At 34.2% G+C, this 18,961-nt stretch overlaps 2 protein-coding genes across 6 annotated transcripts; one reads left to right on the top strand and one right to left on the bottom strand.

The window, feature by feature from the left end:
• Positions 1-61: 61 nt before the first annotated feature.
• On the bottom strand, positions 62-6,123 carry LOC120261103 (probable UDP-3-O-acyl-N-acetylglucosamine deacetylase 1, mitochondrial). Of its 4 annotated transcripts, none has more exons than XM_039268799.1 (7): positions 5,948-6,123; positions 5,563-5,853; positions 4,066-4,272; positions 3,529-3,627; positions 2,578-2,642; positions 1,739-1,883; positions 62-437 (listed from the first exon to the last, which is right to left on the bottom strand). In XM_039268799.1, exons 1-7 carry the CDS (start codon positions 6,017-6,019, stop codon positions 369-371), a joined length of 948 nt encoding a protein of 315 aa, XP_039124733.1. In that variant the 5' UTR covers positions 6,020-6,123; the 3' UTR covers positions 62-368. The 4 variants fall into 4 exon arrangements, with proteins under 4 accessions (XP_039124733.1, XP_039124732.1, XP_039124735.1 ...); XM_039268798.1 differs by having other exon boundaries at positions 5,563-5,868; positions 5,948-6,121; XM_039268801.1 differs by lacking the exon at positions 1,739-1,883 and having other exon boundaries at positions 5,563-5,868.
• An 865-nt stretch (positions 6,124-6,988) lies between these two features.
• Positions 6,989-17,303, top strand: LOC120261215 (protein VAC14 homolog). Of its 2 annotated transcripts, none has more exons than XM_039269000.1 (20): positions 6,989-7,365; positions 7,466-7,579; positions 7,673-7,738; positions 9,024-9,113; positions 9,191-9,310; positions 9,414-9,442; positions 9,535-9,677; positions 9,763-9,857; positions 10,065-10,151; positions 10,350-10,457; positions 10,558-10,649; positions 10,827-10,908; positions 12,084-12,149; positions 13,740-13,855; positions 14,009-14,129; positions 14,230-14,391; positions 14,480-14,608; positions 15,361-15,429; positions 16,335-16,613; positions 16,680-17,303. In XM_039269000.1, the coding sequence occupies exons 1-20, from the start codon at positions 7,282-7,284 to the stop codon at positions 16,779-16,781; spliced, it is 2,154 nt and encodes a 717-aa protein (XP_039124934.1). In that variant the 5' UTR covers positions 6,989-7,281; the 3' UTR covers positions 16,782-17,303. The 2 variants fall into 2 exon arrangements, with proteins under 2 accessions (XP_039124934.1, XP_039124933.1); XM_039268999.1 differs by having other exon boundaries at positions 7,670-7,738.
• The last annotated feature ends 1,658 nt before the right edge of the window (positions 17,304-18,961 follow it).

Below are 18,961 nucleotides of genomic sequence, written 5' to 3'. Positions count from 1 at the left end.
TGGCATCGTACCAAGGTTTTGTTATCTTTAATTTGTTTCTAGACAAACAACAACAAAAAAATCACAGCCATCAGAGTTTCTATGGTAGTTAAAAGAAGAACGGCCAGAGAAAGATGATCAGAAATTTGAGCTGGCACAGCCCAAAATACTACAACAATATTATCTGTGCCAATGTTTTCTATAATGAAGAACAAAAAATTTTGATGCAGACTTTCTTTGCCATCACAAAAGAAAACAACAAGAATAATGGTGGCAATAATCTGTTCTTTGGCCCTTGTGCCTCTGCATTCTTCATCTATGGTTAAAGGTCAACTAGCTCAAAAGAAAGGAACCAATTTCATCTGTGAACAACTATCTCAAAAGCTTGATTATTTTTCCACCGAGCACAGAATTTTTGATATACACCGTATGAATTCAGAATGCAGCGAATGACCAGCCTGTATTTAAACAAAAATGGAAAATCAAGGTTATGAGAATTCATCTTTCAAAAATTTCAGCGATCAGTAAAACCATCCTTTATTAACTACAAATGATAAAAGATAAAGTGTTTCCGGAATTATAAAAACACAGCATGCATGATATTCAAACCTGTCTCAACTCTCTAGTTATATGTTGCTATTCACTGCCATGCAAAATACTTTCCTGTTATAATTTTTTAATGAATTTAACAATGATCAGGTTATCTTTCATCTACTGTTTTTCTACACATTTTATTGTTTACTATGGCAACACAACTTCATGAAAACCCAATAACAACAAAATGTTAAATGCAACTTATAAGCTACGTCTCCAAATACAAATCAGGCTATAGCGAACAGAAGCTTTAAATATGCCTACTTTTTTTCTTAACTCTCACAATCATACCTTGACATGGCTATGACTAGACATAATATTTATCTGTAGTCTCTCCTGATATCTTTATTTTTTTGAACTTCTTCAAATAAGAAAGTTTGTTTCTAAGTGCACCTGCTATATTTGTTGCTTTTATTGCTGGACAGGGAGCATTTTTCACATGCTTCTCATATCTCCAGATGATTCGGCCCTGCTATGAACATACTTGGAACCATTGCCAGAGTCATGCAAGAAAAATAGCTACTGTAGGCTAACAAACAAAGAGACTTCTAATATTGATTGAAAGCCCAGAAAAACAGAACAGTGTTTTCATTAGTCCTTACACGTTTGTCTCCCTCAAGCTAGCCAGGCTTCATAATTATGGCCATGGCATATTCATTTAGCTAACTTATCATGAAAGTTCTGTAGATGTAATTCAAGACAACTAAAGGTATCCTAATTTTAAGGGTACACAACAATGTATAAACACTTGACAATGGAAAAGAAAAGTAGAAATGGTTCTCATCTAGTCAATTTCTAACACATTGTTTGGATGAATTTTGCAAGTTGACAAGAAACATAATTAGTAGACATGGAAAAAGATTTATTCTAGAGATCACAAACCAAATTATCAATGTAGAAGTTATCAAAATGATTTAATGGAAGCGGCAAGGGAAAATACAGTGTCCTTGTTGGAGGAGCCAGTAAAGAAATGATGGGCAAAGGTCATGTTTAACTGTATGGGAGATATGCAAAGAAAAGTTTTGTTGTGGTCAGTATTTGCACTAAGATGGCAAGAATCAACAAGGACATTTAGTCTGGAATTTCAAAAGCAACAGTAGGTTTGCTATTCTTAGCATTCATATGAGCAGTTAAATGTGAGTGCATTGACATGGAAAGGACAGACCTTGTAAGCAATTATGTGGGCATTCAGCAATCCTTGGTTGCCATTGTGGGCCAAAAGAGAGAAGTCACCAACAAGATCAAGAACCTTGTGGCGGCAGGGTTCATCATGATAGCGTAAAGGTGGATTAAGCCAACCTCTGGTGGTACTGCAAGAGGAAATAACATGGAAAGCTAAAAGGTCAAAACATTGTCTTTGTCAACTTGTATCTATTTTTAGCTTCATCCCATTATTAAGTAGGCCAAAAAATAAAATGGAATGCAATGTGATTTGAGCATCTGATACATTAACACTTTCAAATATATAGTCGGCTAACATTTCTTGTTGATCTGTGGCAGGAACATGACAGAGTGATCACATTAGACTCTGCTGTTCTGTAGTTCTGAAAAATTGCTCTCATGGCGGAATAGGACGCGGAACCCAATATGTTGCCTAACTTCATATGTCAAAAATAAGGCAAAGTCCCCCTGGCAAAACTAACGATAGATGCTTGTGCAGTAGAGGGTTAAAAGACCAAAAAAAAAAGGACTTTGGCTTTGCAATTGGTACAATACTTGCACAATTGTGCTAGGTACTTTTTTTCTGAACAAGTGAATAAACTAGTTGCCTTATCCTGTCAGATATATGTCACTTGAAGACTTCATAAAGAGAGAATGTATTCACCATAAGGTAATATATGAGGTTTTGAACATGCTACTCAAATCAACTAGTGGAAAGTTTTGTACATACATTTCACAAATGCTTTATTATTGTTTTAAGCCTTCCGCATTGAAAATAAGAAAATAAAGGACTACAATATAAAAATTATGATGATATTCAATAAAGTTATGGTGCAACAAAACCTGCAAACAATGGCATTTTCTGCCGACCCTCCTTGGATGAGACCAGCACTGCGCATCTTCTCAACCTGCAAGTCATTAATTAACCATTGTGGGATTAATAGTTACTCTTATATGAATAAGCATGGGTAATAAGGTAATAAGTCAAGCCTTCTTCCTTCACAATGATTTTTAAAAATCAGCAAGTGATGCTATATTACCTCTGACTCTCACTTTTGACAATAATAAAATAGGTTTATAATTTGATCAATCATGATAAGCAAGGTTGTTTCCAATGTGGGGGTTGTCAGTGACAATGTAACCTTCGCGACACTCAATTCTGCATCTTCAATTTCCCAAGTAATGATTTTAGCCATAATAATTCATTTACTGGAAAATAGATCAAGCAACTTCTTCCTCTCCCAACCTCTCCACTCTTAGTTTGTCTAAACGAGAATGAACAGTAATAGACTTCTTTCATGACAGACTCTATTCTCTACAATCTGGGCTTTCATCTACTTATAGCTATAGCTGAAGAAATGATCTTATTCATTATGCTATATATTTTGGTAAATGATTTCACCACTTCAAAATGGCAAAGGAAAGAAAAATGAAAAATGATTTCAACAAACTAAGCTCCTTGATGTTGAAATAATGACAAAAAGATTTCTTTAATTCTTCAATGTAGTCAATCTGGAGGTAAACCATCCTTGTATAGAGTCAACATAATGTCAGAAGAACTATGATTGATCAATGTGAAATTATCAACTTTACAAATCTGTAGCCAATAAGACATCAGGACTTCCTTAAATCATCAAACCATGCCAATGATTAATATTTTCATAAACAAATTTATTATTCCAATCAACATAACTTGCATTCTTCTGACTTAACTAACAACAAAACCAAAGTTGCTATTCCATAATGGTATATAACAAAAAAATTCCTAATCAAGTAAAGAACACACAAGTTTACCTCTTCATAAACACAAAATGTTCTAGCAGGAGCAATTTCTTTCAAGTATACAGATGCATTGATTAAAGAAGAGAACCACTGACAACCAATAGATGGAACCTGCCAAAGTAATTACTAGTTGCTATCAGAATAGACTGAGACTTTTGTATAAAAGGAAATGGAACAATGAAAACTTGACAATAGGATAAATGATTAATGCCTGTCTTGAGGTAAAAAATTAAGTTTAGCATGTAAAATTCATAGAATTCTGGATTGTATGGCTAACAAGAAAGCACAAAAAAGTTAAAAGAAATACTGAAAAACAGAAAATCAGAAGATCAAAAAAAGCAATTCAATGTCTCTGCACTGCATCAAAGGCAACATATGCGCTTAAATATTTCAGTTTAGGATTAAGACCAGGAAAAATTTCTGAAGTTAAAAATTATCTCGACTTTGCATAACTGGTAACTTCAAAGTAGATACTGAATCCACAAATTAAAAAGAAAAAAAAAAGAAAAGAAAAGAAAGATTTTCAATAGACAACAATAAGATTCATACCTTAGAGAAGTCTATCCCATATGTGATCAGAATTTCTGGAGAAGGGAAGCCAAAAATGAAAGAATCATTTCTCGAAACATATATTGGTTCATTAAGGAATGGGGCAAGTTTATCAATATAATTGCCAGCAGAAGCCTCTGCTACACATAAACCGACTTGTTGGATTGCCTCCACCCATTCTTTAGCTGAACCATCTAACACAGGAACCTGTGAAGAAGCTAATTATCTGCACAGATTGTGGTACCTACGAGACAATATCACATCCTAGCTAACCTAAAATAATGCCAAAATCAGGCGTGGACACCTTCAAAGCAACTGAAACCAATAGAGAGCAATATATCGCAGACTTGGTTTGTTAAGAGTATGGATTTATGGAGAGAAAAATTGACACCATGGATGTCAAAATTGAACTTTTCCTATAAACCATATGTCATGGACTAGGTGTCTCAGCTGGTGGCAATTAAGCTAGTTTAGAAAACATTTTGGTTGTAAACATAAATAAATAATTATATAATTAAAAATACAATTAAAATATCCCTCACCATCTCTGTTAGCATGTAATTTTTTTGTATGATCATCTTACTACCACTGGTCATGAAGTTCCTATTAGCATGACTTGAGTTTCCTTTAGAATAATATTAAGCATTTGCTTGGTATAGAACAAGTTAAGAATACAATGTAAGTGCATGTTGATGAGAGTCTTTCATGCAATTTCAATGTAAAAGATACCAAATATTAGACTTTTATGGTGTAAAAGATGATATTTAGAGGAACAAGCATACTTTAAAGCTCATTATCAAACCCAAATAATTACAAAAGTTTATCGTAAGACAACAAGGATCAACCATTTGAAAACTTGAACTTCTCAATGAAGGAGTTGGAGAAAGATAATATAAGTGAGATAAGGGGCATAAAAATGACGGTAGAACAGTCTAGATTTCCTTTTACTTATTTGTTAACAACAAGGGTATATGCACAAATAACTGGGCTTTAATAGAGGTATACATGCAAATGTAATATTAATGGAAGCATATAAACATGTATATTTTTTTCTTCTTCATGAAGGTGAATATGCTAATTTTCCTTGCGCTTTTTGGTGCGGAGAAAGAAAAAATTGAAATTGAGAGAAGTAAGGAGGAGAATACACACGCCTATCCAAACGAAAAGCACTCCCACTTCCAGCAAAACAACCAAACTGACCAAAAGTTCTTTTGTCGAGTTTGGTATTATATGCACCAAGTGCAAGTCAACTTACAACTGAATAAACCATTTGCTTGTTAGCAAACACACACAATAAACATGAAGCTGCTTATTTGCAAATAGACTTGCAATAAACCCACTGACTCCATTCCAAACAAACCTAAAAATCACCTTTTCATAATGACATCTCGCTATAAACAAAATCTTAATTTTTCTCAGTACACATGCTATCAAAGTTTCACAAGGTATACAAAGATCAAAGAAAAGAAAAGAAAGAATCAGTAAAAAAAAGCAAACCTCGTTTCCGCCACTGATCTCAATGCGGCAGTTATCAACACCGCATGCCTCAAGCGCCGAGAGCAAATGCTCAACGGTCCGGACACGTGCCCCCGCCCGGCTCAGCGTCGTGCAAAGCGGCGAATCCTCAGCGTTCCCGATCGCAGCGGCTATAGTCGTCACTTGGCCTCCGACGCCTCCGACAACAAAATACCGGCCCTGACCCGCTGCCTCCGGGAGAAGTTTCGCAGTCACTGTTTCACCGGAATGGAGAGCGACACCTGCGAGAACGATCTCGGACGCTAGGGTTTGCTGCGGCTTCCCAATCTAGAATCAAAATGAGATGGGGTTGATCGAGTAAGAGAAGAGAGAGAGAGAGAGAGAGAGAGAGAGAGAGAGAGCTCACTGGTTTCCATGAGATCGATGAGAAGCGAGATCGGAGGGCTTGGGAGCCGCCGGAGAGGGCCCTGTGGAACATGCGCCGGAGCAAAAGGGCGGTAAAAATGGGATTCTTAACACTAAACAGTGATTATGTGTGATTTACGATGGAAATCATTCTTTAGTCCCTTTCTTGTAGATTAGTTAAGAATGAATTACTATTATTATTATTATTATCTAAATGTTCAACTTTTATTTCAAAATATTCAAAATTGATCTTGTGTCTTTTTTAATTAATTAAATAATAAGTGAATTTAAAGTTGTGTGATTACTGGCTGCGGGTGCAGTGTGTTTGCATCAGCCTGTCTGATGACAAGCCCATGTATGGCTTAAACTTTTATAACTAATTAAAAAATGATTTTGTTTCATTATAATTAATTTTCGCTTAAATAAAATTGACACGCTTGGCACCTACCATTAAGAAAAACCCGATGATAATTAGACTTGCCAACCACTTGTTCCACACCAAATATATATATACTTATAATTTTCAAAAGTTAAATACTATTGGTCTTAGAAATCAGTCTAATATTTTGCGTATTTTAAAATTAAGAAAATAAAATAAAGTTTATCCACCATTGATTTGTATAATAATATTAAAGAGGTATTAAAAATTCTAAAAGCTTAATATATTTCTGTATTAAAAATAGAAGAAATGATTTATGGTAAATTTCCCACCATAAAAATTTTAGATATTGAAATGCGTTATTGGCCCACTATTTATTGACACTAATTTATTATATTATTTTTATTTTTCATTTTTTAATAGAATTTTTAGATTTTTTTTTTTGTAAATATCTCGACTGTCTCTACGCTTGCTTAGTTTAATTGTTACAAGGATTTCATAAATTAAAAAAGAAAAAGAAAAATTAGCTCTAATTAAAAATAAAACTGCTGAGGGAACCGACAATTAAAATTCAAGAAAATTTAGAAAAATAAAAAAATAATTCTCATTCAATTTTTTTTTTTTTTAATTTCCATTTTCGTTTTCATCTCGTTTTCCATTATTTTCTCGTCGAATTGGCGTCTCGAAGTCATCACTTGAGATAAAAACTAAAAAGTCCCCGGGGCTCTCAAAGTTCCGGAGAGAAATCCAGGAGGATGGAGAAGTCGAGGTCCAACAAAGAACCCTTGCCATCTCCTCCGATCACGAAAATCTAGGGTTAGGGTTTGGCTACTATTGCTCGATCTGGGCCACTCCTCGGCTCTGCCATTTGGCCTCTGGAGGAGAAGGTCCTGGAACACTCTGCATAGAGATCTCGAGAGTCCTCTTCGTCTCTCTATTTCTCTTTGTTTGTTGAGATGTCGGACACGATTGTCCCGGCGTTCGTGCTCCGGAACCTCGCCGACAAGCTCTATGAGAAGCGCAAGAATGCGGCCCTTGAAGTATTTGGAATTATATATTTGTTGTTCCTTAGTTTTTCTTTTTGGGGCTTCGAGGGTTATTGATTGTTGAGTTGCGTGTAATTTTTGGGGAAAATGGCAGATCGAAGGAATCGTGAAGCAATTGACGATAGCGGGGGAGCATGATAAGATCACCGCGATCATCAACTTGTTGACAACGGAGTTCACCTACTCGCAGCAGGCCAACCATAGGAAGGTTGTTAATGGTGGATAGGGATTGAAAGTCTTATCTTTTAGTTGTATTATGATGTGTTTTTGTGAATAAGGCGTCTGGTGTTGTTTTTAGCAGGGTGGATTGATAGGGCTTGCTGCGGCAACAGTTGGTTTGACATCTGAAGCAGCACAGCATCTTGAGGTTAGTCTTGTAGAAGGATTAGAATGCTCTGAAACATAATTAGTCATAACCAGCAATTCTAATTCCCAACGGGTTCAGTGCAGTTTTCAAGTCTTCCATGTACTCATCTTTATGAATATTTTGTTACATCCTTCTTCATTTCACAATTTGGGCATCCATTTTCATCTTCATTACTATGTCTGCTGTTTATGAGGACTCCATTATTGGTGTAGTCTGTTAGATGGTTTATTGTAGAGTGACCTCAGTGGGGTTGCTGGATTAAATTGCAGTGTGATTTGACTAATTGATCTTAGATCAGATGTATGCTTTTGAAGTTGAGTTGTTTGCATATGAGTCTAAAGTTCACAATATTAAGTAGTTGATGTTAAATGATATAACCACATAACAGTTGGCAAGAATACACGTAGAAGTCATAAATCAACAGTTCCAGCATTTGATGTTAATGTATAGAGGTATATTAACTTATCCAATTACCTTATTTATACTAGTGAACCATTGCTACGGTTATAGATTTGAATTTGAATGTGTGGTGAGTTAAATGGTATATGCAAGGATATGATATCTAAAACTGGTTCACTCTCTTTCTATATGATATCTTATTGGTTTCATACTTTCATGTCCTGAGTACTCAGTACTCATATTTTTTAAGGATCTACTAAATTATGTCTTCCTGACTGTCAATTGGTTTTCAAGATTTTTCTAGTTAAGCATACTTTAAAGATGTCTTTACCAATACCAGTATGGAAATGCCGCCGTAGTGTTTGATTTAAAGTAATTGGTTTTTGTCTATGCCTTTTGAAAAGAATATTACTTAGGAAGTGGAGATTTTTGACCTTGGTTAAATCTAGGTGGATATTGACAATAGAAGGATACTGTGTCTTTACATGCCAAGTTTTCTGTTTAGTTCATGACCAGTTTGGTTAGAGTATTTGTGAAGTGATGAAAATTTTAAAATCTATGAAAAGAGTTGCTCAATTTTTTTTTTTGGCTGCAGATGGGCATGCATATATAGAGAGAGATGTTTCTCATATAAAATGTGTACAGGTTGTGTGTGTATGCGTATGCATAAATATATATATACATACACACATACTATATATATAGATCAGATTTTGTAATTTTGATTGATGCTGGACCATTATTTATGATAGTTTGGCTCTTGATTGTGCTACCAAGAGAATGCTGTCTCATACCCTTTCTATGAAGCATAAACATTTACTTTTATTTAACCTGATTTTCTTCGATTGCTTTTTGAATATGGTTTTCTTTGTCTGTCTTTTTTCAGCAAATTGTACCACCTGTACTTAACTCCTTTCTTGATCAAGATAGTAGAGTCCGATATTATGCTTGTGAAGCACTGTATAATATAGCGAAGGTTGGTATGGGTCAACTAGGGATGATTTAGTGGCTGGGTGTTTCGTATGGGCTAATTTGTTTTTCTAATTTGTATAGGTTGTAAGAGGCGAGTTCATTGTATATTTTAATCAGATATTTGATGCACTTTGTAAGCTTTCAGCAGATTCTGATGCAAATGTGCAGAGTGCAGCTCATCTCCTTGACCGGCTTGTAAAGGTGATATCATATGACTTCTTACTATAAAATTAGCTAACACCTAATGAGCCATTCTAGTATGTTCTTTTTATTTGGGGTTTGATTGGTTGAATTTCATAACCAGGATATTGTCACCGAGAGTGATCAGTTCAGGTGCAGCTCTAAACATCATTGACCATGTTATTTCTTTTATTTATATTTGTAAGATGCAATAACATGACTATTCTATGTATTTCCTTTTAAAGCATAGAAGAATTTATACCACTTTTGAGAGAGCGTATGAATGTACTCAACCCATATGTACGGCAATTTTTGGTTGGCTGGATCACTGTATTGGATAGTGTTCCAGATATTGATATGCTTGGTTTCCTTCCAGATTTTCTTGATGGTATGTCTAGAGTTTAAAAATTGTTTCTTAGGTTTATTGAGCCTCTTTATTTCTTATCTTAAAGTTGACTATGTAAATACTGCAGGTTTGTTTAACATGTTAAGTGATTCCAGCCATGAAATACGACAGCAGGCTGATTCTGCTCTTTCTGAATTTCTCCAAGAAATTAAAAATTCTCCAGTAAGTCTTTTGTTCCTCAGGAAAGGTGGTTAATAAGTTTTTTAGTAGATGTAAGGAGGGAAACGTTAGGTGCTGGTATATCCAATTGAATATTTGACTATACAGTGGATCTTTAATATTTACTATATCATGGATATATATATATATATATCTATATATATTTGTACTGTATTGCATGATTCTAAGTGAACGTTTGCTTCTTTGAAGAATGTAGATTATGGCCGTATGGCTGAAATATTGGTACAGAGGGCAGGCTCTCCTGATGAATTTACTCGTTTGACTGCTATCACCTGGGTAAGGACAAATGCCACATACTTGTCATCGTGGGACTCTTTAGTTTTTCTTGTGGCTATTGACTAAATAATTTTACAAAAGGGTATATGTGTTGTTTCTTGATAAAGATGATTTTCCTTATTTCATATTTTTCATATATATATATATATATATATCGTGGAAGTCCTGATTTCTGGGTTCATGCTAATAATATTTCAGATAAATGAATTTGTAAAACTTGGTGGAGACCAGCTTGTTCCATACTATGCTGACATTTTGGGAGCTATCCTACCCTGCATATCTGATAAAGAGGAAAAGATACGAGTGGTAACCTTTCTGTTTGTCTGTGTTTAGGTTCAGTAGCCACTGACCGGTACTTTTCAGCTTCTGAGTATTGGACTGTGTTGACCGAGTATTTGTTAATCAGGTCGCTCGAGAAACCAATGAAGAGCTTCGTTCGATTCGTGCTGATCCAGGCGAGGGATTTGATATAGGGGCAATCCTTTCTATTGCTAGGAGGTGCATACTTTGTCATGTGGGAAATTGATAGGTTTAAAGGTTACTTATGGCTCTATTTCATGTGCTCATGTCTCGTGTGTTGTTCAAACGCATGGGAGTTGGCATGGAAGGGTTGTTTTTTTTCCTTGTTTGGTCATATATTTGCCCATATGTGTTAACTTGCCTTTGTTATAACAGAGAATTGACAAGTGAATGGGAAGCTACTAGAATCGAGGCATTGCATTGGATTGCAACTCTTTTGGCTCGGCATAGAGCTGAGGTACACCATTTTCAAGCTTTATGATTAGGTTAAGCATTTGTTTACTTATCAATTGCTGATGATCTTATCATGAATCTGTTGCTGTTAAAGCCTTTGGGCCTAGATTTACACTTATGTTGTATACTTTTCTTCATTCTTGATATATAAATCTGGTACCAGTGAGGATGCAGGAGAGAAGGAAAATGAGGGTTAAAAGAATAAAGCAAAGACAAGGGAGAAAGGAGAAAAACAAAAAATTCAAAAAAAAAATTTATAAGTTTTTATAATAAAGGAGAGGTTAAAAAATAAATAAATAATAATGCATATGAATGAGATGAAATTCAAACGATTTGACCCATTTTCTAGTAACACTACATTAGTTTCCAGCAAACCTGATAACTGTCCATGTTTTCATAATTTTGATTTTCATGTCACCATTATTTATGAAGGGCTCACTATATTTTTCATTGTGGTGAATTGATGAAAGGAATAAGGAATTTTGAAAGATTTGTGTGCAAGGGAAAGCAAAAATAATAAAATAAAAATAAAATAAAATTGTGCGCTGGGGCTTGTATAGTATTGCATTTTAGGCATTTTGGCATGCATTTCAAACAGTTGGAAAGTCTCTTGAAATCTTAGGACGCACTTAAGATTATTTTTGGGACTACGAATTGCCAAAACACTTTAGCATGGATTTTCTTGTCATCTACGGCCATGTCTTAGTTTGGTGTGGCTCATGGAAAATGGTCCAAACTTAACTTTATTTATCACAAGAAAGCAATTATATGAACAAAAGGTGCATGGAAATGCTGCAACAACTTCTACTTTTGAGTTTGCTATTCTTCTCTTACAGACAGTCAGAGACTGATGTTTAACGACTGTTGTGTCTTAAGTAACAAGTGATTTGATTACTATAAATAATGATTCTTGTGAATTTATGGAAATATACTTGATAAATTGCTATATATAATGTTTCATAATTTAGATAAATAGTTGACTTGATAAATTAATAATCTGATCACTATATTCATACTGGCTAATTGGGTATTACCAGAACATCATGTTGGAAGGCATTTTCTATACTGATCATTGATATATCCTCCTTATTTGTTAGTGTGCATCTGTGCATCTTTTATTCAGTTTGTTGACTTGATTTTCTTTTGAATTCATTGTTTTTTATCTTTTATTTTAAACAGGTTATTTCATATTTGAATGACATTTTTGGTTCCCTTCTTAGTGCATTATCTGATCCATCTGATGAGGTAACTTTTTATTTTTTTTTAAATGAAATATTTCTTCTTGTCATATTATTTGGTTATAGTTTGTGCATGCTATGCATGACCCAGGATATATTCTGAAATATGAGCACATATGGCCAAAATCAAACTGATTGTTATCATACTTTGATAAAGCATACAGCAGAAATTTACCAGAAGAAAACTAAGTGAAAAAATTGAAACTATTTTAGAAGATGAAAACAATCACAATAACTTCATGTAGAATATTTTTAATTTGATATTGCATATGCAATAAAATGTTTTCTGAGTGACCCCATATGTGTAGTTTATTAGATCATTTGGCTAGAAGTGTTTATATGGTTAAGAGAGTTGTATAACCAAAGAATTTCAATTAGGAAACATAGAAAATGAACTCATGTAGCTCAACCCTGTAGCTGATTATTGATATGGAGTGAAATATTTCAGTCAATTCAGTAGTTGGTTGGTTCTTAGACGAACAGTAGTTAGATTATATGTAACTAACCCATAAATAACTTATTTCCTTTTTAATAAAATTAGGTAAAACATAGAAGTACACAATTTTAATAGAATAAAGAGAAAAAAAAATTGATATAGTTAGAAAAATAGCATAATATTCATTGTTTTAACATATTTCTTTAGGACTGTGTATCATAATCAAATATTTGATATTTTTTTTAATATAAAATTATAATCAAACTAAATTGGATAAAATTGAATTGTTTGAATTGAGGTGGTTATATGTTAGTTGATTTTTATTTTAAACAAATTATGCACACCCCTCTATTGAGCAATGGGGGAGAAATGAGAAGCAATGGAAATAAGGTGCAACTACCTAAAATGCAGGATGGTATATTTATATGCCCATAAAAGAAATTCCTGGACATTTGAATTGCAGGACATTTAGATTTGAGATTTGCCAAATCAGTAAGTTAACAGAATCTTTAAATAACAACTGAGCTTCGACCTAGAAAGAGTAAAAAGTGTAACCTGAGCTTGAGCTGCATTACTTGCATATTGAATAAGCTGCTCTTAATTTGAACATGGAGTCTGAGTTAAGCAAGCTATAGTTTGAAAAGGAGAACACAAGGAAGAAATATGTTATGATGACACTACGTTAAGTTCGTAACTGCATAAACATGAAAATTTACAAGGCCACTTAAATACACATATAGTCATCTATACTACTTGGTTGTTTCTAAGCCATTCTTAGTCTTGCAAAATCTAGTGTCCACTAAACCTAACTGACTAATGCCACCTGGTACCTAAACTGCACACTTCATATTGCTGACTTCAATAAATATATCATGCCACATTTTGAATACACGTAAGTGCTATGAGCTAAGCTGTCTGTGACAACTTGCAAACCAAAGTTCTTTTGACCCTACTTCTCTGAAGGGAAAATATATTCCTACTGTTTTTTAAGACATTAACTGAACCATTATGCAACTGTTTGCCTGATGCTAAATGAGTGCATTTTATCTAATTAAAAAAATATCATATTTCATATTCAGTTTCCAGTCAGATGGTTTTCTGTAAGTTGCTTTTATTCGTTTTTGCTCATTTTCCCCAAATTGATGCAATTTATACTTGCAGGTGGTTCTTCTCGTACTTGAAGTGCTTGCATGTATAGCAAAAGATGCTCCACACTTCCGTCATCTTGTTGTCTTTCTTATTCATAACTTTCGGTCTGACCATTCACTCCTTGAAAAGTATGCTCATTTTGTTCTCTTTCTTCAACTGAAATTATGCTCTTTAATTTTCATGCTTTGGTTTGCTGAATTGGTTGCTTTTTTAGTAAAGCAAAGTTGGAGCCTGTGCCTTGCAGTGATTGTGAATAACCTGCTTTATGAATTTTACTTCAGGCGTGGTGCTTTAATTGTACGTAGACTTTGTGTTCTTTTGGATGCGGAAAGGGTTTATCGTGAATTCTCCACAATTCTAGAGGGAGAAGATGATTTGGATTTCGCATCTATTATGGTTCAGGTTGTTTGTTTACTAAGTTGTATGGGCTTTATGTTCTCCCATAGCCAAATAGAAATGCCTTTTGTTTAACTGTATCTGTTGTGAAATCTTGAGTATTCAGGCTCTGAACTTGATTTTACTTACTTCATCTGAGTTGGCTGACCTACGAGCTCTTCTAAAGCAATCTCTGGTGAACGTTGCCGGGAAAGACTTATTTATATCTTTGTATGCTTCTTGGTGTCATTCTGCAATGGCAACAATAAGCTTGTGCCTACTTGCTCAGGTAGGTATATATTATTTGCAATGCTTGTGCATCTTGGAGGGATTATCTTTCTTTACATCTTCTGGTGAAATGCTGCCTTTTATGCAAGGCTTATCAACATGCAAGTTCTGTTATTCAATCACTTGGGGAAGAGGACATAAATGTCAAGTTCTTGGTTCAGCTGGACAAGTTAATCCGTCTGATGGAAACTCCAATCTTTGCTTACCTAAGATTGCAGGTACTTTGCTATCTAGTTAAATTTCTGTATGCCTCATTTAGCTGTTGTTTATGAGTTTAAAATCCTTTCTTGTTAGCACTTAATTCTTGGTTTGGCTTAAGTTTTCTCGTATCAAGATCTTAGTGAGTGAAAAAAAAAAAAACCAACCAACTCTGTAAGGTCTTGTATAAAGGCTCTTGGATATTTGGTCTTTGTGGAACTGCCAAATTTGCTTGAGCTTGGGGACTTATGTGCAAATTGGGAAAAGGTTGCCCCTAGTACAAGTCTTTTTTTTCATAACCCTATAAACCTTATTGTTCAATAAATGATGTGAAGTGGCCATTTTAAAATATGCAGTCCAACTCTCAATATGCGCAGCTGACATAATACTTATAGGTAGTTACTTATGTACGGATATTTTTTTCCTAGTGATTAGCAGCTAGTGTTTTTCCCTGGAAGGTTTATTTTGGTTGCTATGTTGGGAAACTATCCCTGTCCACCTCAGATGTCATTTGTAAAAATTTGTCCTTTTTTGTGATTGTGGTCGGCACACACCATAAATCAGATGCTCTTATCAGCCTCAAAAAATAGCACCTATCTACGCTTACACCCTTATAGTTATCTTTTTTCATGGTGCTGAAAAGTTGGTACTACAGTTGTGTAGAAACTGTTCTCATGGTGGCATTGTCTATTAGTGAGGGATCCTATTTTCCAATATTTTCTCTTTTATGATAATTTTATTCGTAGACTAACATAATATTTCAACATTGAAGCTTCTGGAGCCTGGAAAATATACTTGGTTGCTGAAGGCTTTGTATGGTCTTCTAATGTTGCTACCTCAGGTAATATTGTGAGTAAATTTTTTTGTTTCTTTCATGGCTGAGTGGAGAATAGCTTTTCCTATTGTATCAATATGCTGCCATGACATAATAGTGGAAATAATGGAGTGACATGGTTACAGGACATGCCTTAAAAGTATCTAGTCTTAATGTTTTCGGCTTTTAGCTTAACAAACATCAGTATGTAAGAACGTGGTGAGATGCATTTATTGGAAGTTTAATTTTTTATCTGATGGGCAATACCTATTTTTTATCTGTGCCATTTATTTGGTTTTCATTAAATTCAAGTGTCCTAGTAGCACTTTTAATGTCCAATTAAAGTAATGTGCATTAATTTAGTTTAAAATGGAGTTAAGGGCGTGATAGATCTTGACCTTAATTGGCCAAACTAATGGGTGGATGAAATTGTATATTTTTTCACATTTGGAAGTGACCTTAACTGTTTAAAATAGTACTCTCATAGGCTTTCTTGAAAATCATGTATGAGGAGTCAGGACCCCTTGTTAGTCATCAAGTCAGTGGTTTTTCTGCAAAGAAGATTTTCACTTTGGATTGTAAAATGAACAAGAGGGTTGCAATGGTTGAAGTACCACTTGGTTTTACACATGACATGAGTTTAGCCAATTAAGCTAAGTTTTAGTCTTAATTTCAGGTGCAAGTACAGTAAAAGATGAACTTACAAACTCAGGATTCAGTTTATCCTTATTAGCTTTAGTTTTCCTATATAATTACATAGGCGGTATAATATTTGGAATTCTTGCATATAGGAGTGCTTGATCATTTTCTCCGTCTAAGTACTAGCTTAGTGAAATTATGGCATTGAATTTTATGCGGACTTCATCAGTATGTTATACTCAAGTGTATCTGTTCCTTTATAACTTCTTGGACATTCTCATTTTTACGTGCAGCAAAGTGCAGCCTTTCAAATATTACGGAATCGGTTAAAAACTGTGCCATCAATTGCTTTCAATACCGATCAGCTTAAGCGAGCTTCTTCAGGGAATCCGTATTCCCAGATACTGCCAGTATCTGAAGACATCATCAGGAACCAAGATTCAGGGAACATGCACAATGCAATTAATTTTGCATCTAGGTTACAGCAATTTGAGCACATGCAGAACCAGCATCGAATGCATGCCAAATTGCAGCAGCAGTCCCGCAAAGCAACGCCATCAACATTATCACAGGTTTGCAGCGCTGGTTCAACTAAACATTGTTTATCTAAATATGATTTGTTATCAATATCTTTGTAGGAGATGCAAAAATCAGATGAAAGTCGTCGCCCTTCACCTATTTCAGACACAACTCGCCCACCCTCTAGATCTTCATGGAATTCTGGACAGTTTCAACATTGAGCATGCTATTTACATCTAGGGATTTTCTGTTTATATCATCATACTTGTTCTCGGTATCAGGGGAGCATCACATCCATTTGGAGCAACAGTTGATAGAGTAGTGTATAATGGGTGTAAAGAACATAATAGTGGTTGTTTATCCAAGGTCGGGTATAATAAGATATTCTCTACATTCTCGGGAACTATTCTTTTTGTTCCCGGATGACATGCTCATGTGGCCATTTTTACCTTTTTCACTTATTTTTGAAGACCATATGAGCCAGAGGGGGAAAGATTTGGGCAAGAAGATCAGTTGGTTCTCATGTCCAGCTATAAAGCAGCCAGAAGAATGTACATTGTAGTCTTTGTGGGTTCCTTGTTTAAAATTATTTGTGTTTTTTTTGTACTGCCATCATAAATGTAATTTTCCAGCTACTATATTGTTTATCTCATTTTTCACTAAAAAATCTTGATGATGAAAAGCTGGAGATTTTATATTTTGATGTAATATATTCCAAACCTGACAATAACTGTGCCATTTAACAGGATTTGGTTCTTGAGAATATGTTCCATGCCTCCATTAACGGTTCATATTGCATTGCAGAACTAGTCTGCAGGCATGAACAGGGAACTTTTTTTAATGGCCTTTTCTTTTAGTGGTTGTCAAGAGAAGTAAAAAATACTTTATATATGTGTCAGACTTTCGGTTATGAGCTCTGGAAAAGTTACCATCTCATAATAGAAAATGTTTTCGATGACTTGTAGATAAAGAATGCAGAAATTATTCTTGTTTACATGCACATGTACGCTTGCAGAATTCTGTAAAATTCTGCACTTATGTATATGTATACATAGATTCTTTGATTTCTTTAAAATTTTATATATGCAGATGATATCTCAATTTTTTTTTCATAGATTTCTTATTTAAAATTTTAAAAATTTCTTATTGTTTTATTGTTTTTTTAAAAATGTGAATAAACCACTCTTTCATGCTTTGGAAATGTTATTTTTTATTTTTTAATGCTTTTAACCTTAATCACAATCTTTGAGATGACAAAATGTTGAGGATTAAGAATTACAATCTTATTAAATGCCATAAAGATGTTTTTCAATTGATTTACTGAAGTCCGATATTTCAAAGGAAAGGTGTACCTACAACAAGTTTACAGGCGTATATGTATGCAAAAGAAAAACAATTATTTCCCCCATTTTTCTCTAGGTTCACGAAGAATATACTAGCCAAAAACACTTTAATCTAGTGATACCATGATCACCTATACACTGGTAAAACTTATGGATTCCTTTGATACATGACCGGATACTTAAAAAACTCATAGATACCCCTCTATATATATATATATATATATATACACTACACATTTGGTATTTGATAATTGATTGATTCCAGCATGACATTGCAGCTCTGTCATGCAAATCTTGTGACAATTTCCTTGCGAGATATATGAATGTCTAGCAATTGTTTGCATTTCAATGAATCAAGCAAAGATTTCACAGCATCAGCCATTAAATATATACTCTGAGGAAGAAGAATCAAAGTTGGCAACCTTTGTTATCAAACCTCGAAATTTGTACAAACATTTTTAATAAAATAAATAAATAAGTAGAAGATATTGCTTTTGATCATATTGTATCAATTTCTAAAGGAAAGAAGAAAAAAACACAGTTTCATCCTTCAAAAAGAAACACGTGTTAGATTTGGGAAAAAAAAAAAACAGTTTCATGGAAAAATAAGTTGACAAAAAAGAGATGATCTGAGTGATTAAAAAAGTTGAGATTTTATCTAGATATCAATGAGCTTTTCCCCATCCCACATGGACGAATCTCCCTCCCTTCAAGCATCTTTATAGATCATAAACATATTTTATGATCCTCAGAACAACTAAACGAAACTCATATCAAAATTGAAAAAATCTAAAAACAAAATGAGCACAAAATGCGTCAATTATAAAAATAAAAATCAATGAAGAACTCTAATCATCTTAGCTTGTTCAACTCGAACTCTGCCTCCAAAAACCACACCTGTACTTATTAAAAAGGACTACACTTGTGTTCCAATTTGGATATTCTTTTTACCACTAGTACTTTATCAATATCTTTTGCATTATTGTACCTTACCGGAATAAAAATTAAGCATCATCTTCACATTCCCACCACTAACATCAACTCTATAAATCCCCCAT

The sequence above is a fragment of the Dioscorea cayenensis genome, chromosome 5 (genome assembly GCF_009730915.1).
Source record: "Dioscorea cayenensis subsp. rotundata cultivar TDr96_F1 chromosome 5, TDr96_F1_v2_PseudoChromosome.rev07_lg8_w22 25.fasta, whole genome shotgun sequence".
Lineage (NCBI taxonomy): Eukaryota > Viridiplantae > Streptophyta > Magnoliopsida > Dioscoreales > Dioscoreaceae > Dioscorea > Dioscorea cayenensis.
The sequence above is the reverse complement of the archived record's forward strand: the minus strand, read 5'-3'. Positions and strand labels throughout refer to the sequence as shown.

Bases quoted from the DNA above. Each gene is read 5' to 3' on its own strand.
- LOC120261103 (XM_039268798.1), bottom strand. From the start codon at position 6,019: ATGTTCCACAGGGCCCTCTCCGGCGGCTCCCAAGCCCTCCGATCTCGC. The intron at 5,869-5,947 runs GTGAGCTCTCTC...TTTTGATTCTAG, and splicing joins CATCGATCTCATGGAAACCA to ATTGGGAAGCCGCAGCAAAC. The intron at 4,273-5,562 runs GTTTGCTTTTTT...GCTTCTTCACAG, and splicing joins AGATCAGTGGCGGAAACGAG to GTTCCTGTGTTAGATGGTTC.
- LOC120261215 (XM_039268999.1), top strand. From the start codon at position 7,282: ATGTCGGACACGATTGTCCCGGCGTTCGTGCTCCGGAACCTCGCCGAC. The intron at 7,580-7,669 runs GTTGTTAATGGT...TGTTGTTTTTAG, and splicing joins AGCAGGCCAACCATAGGAAG to CAGGGTGGATTGATAGGGCT. The intron at 9,311-9,413 runs GTGATATCATAT...TTTCATAACCAG, and splicing joins TCCTTGACCGGCTTGTAAAG to GATATTGTCACCGAGAGTGA.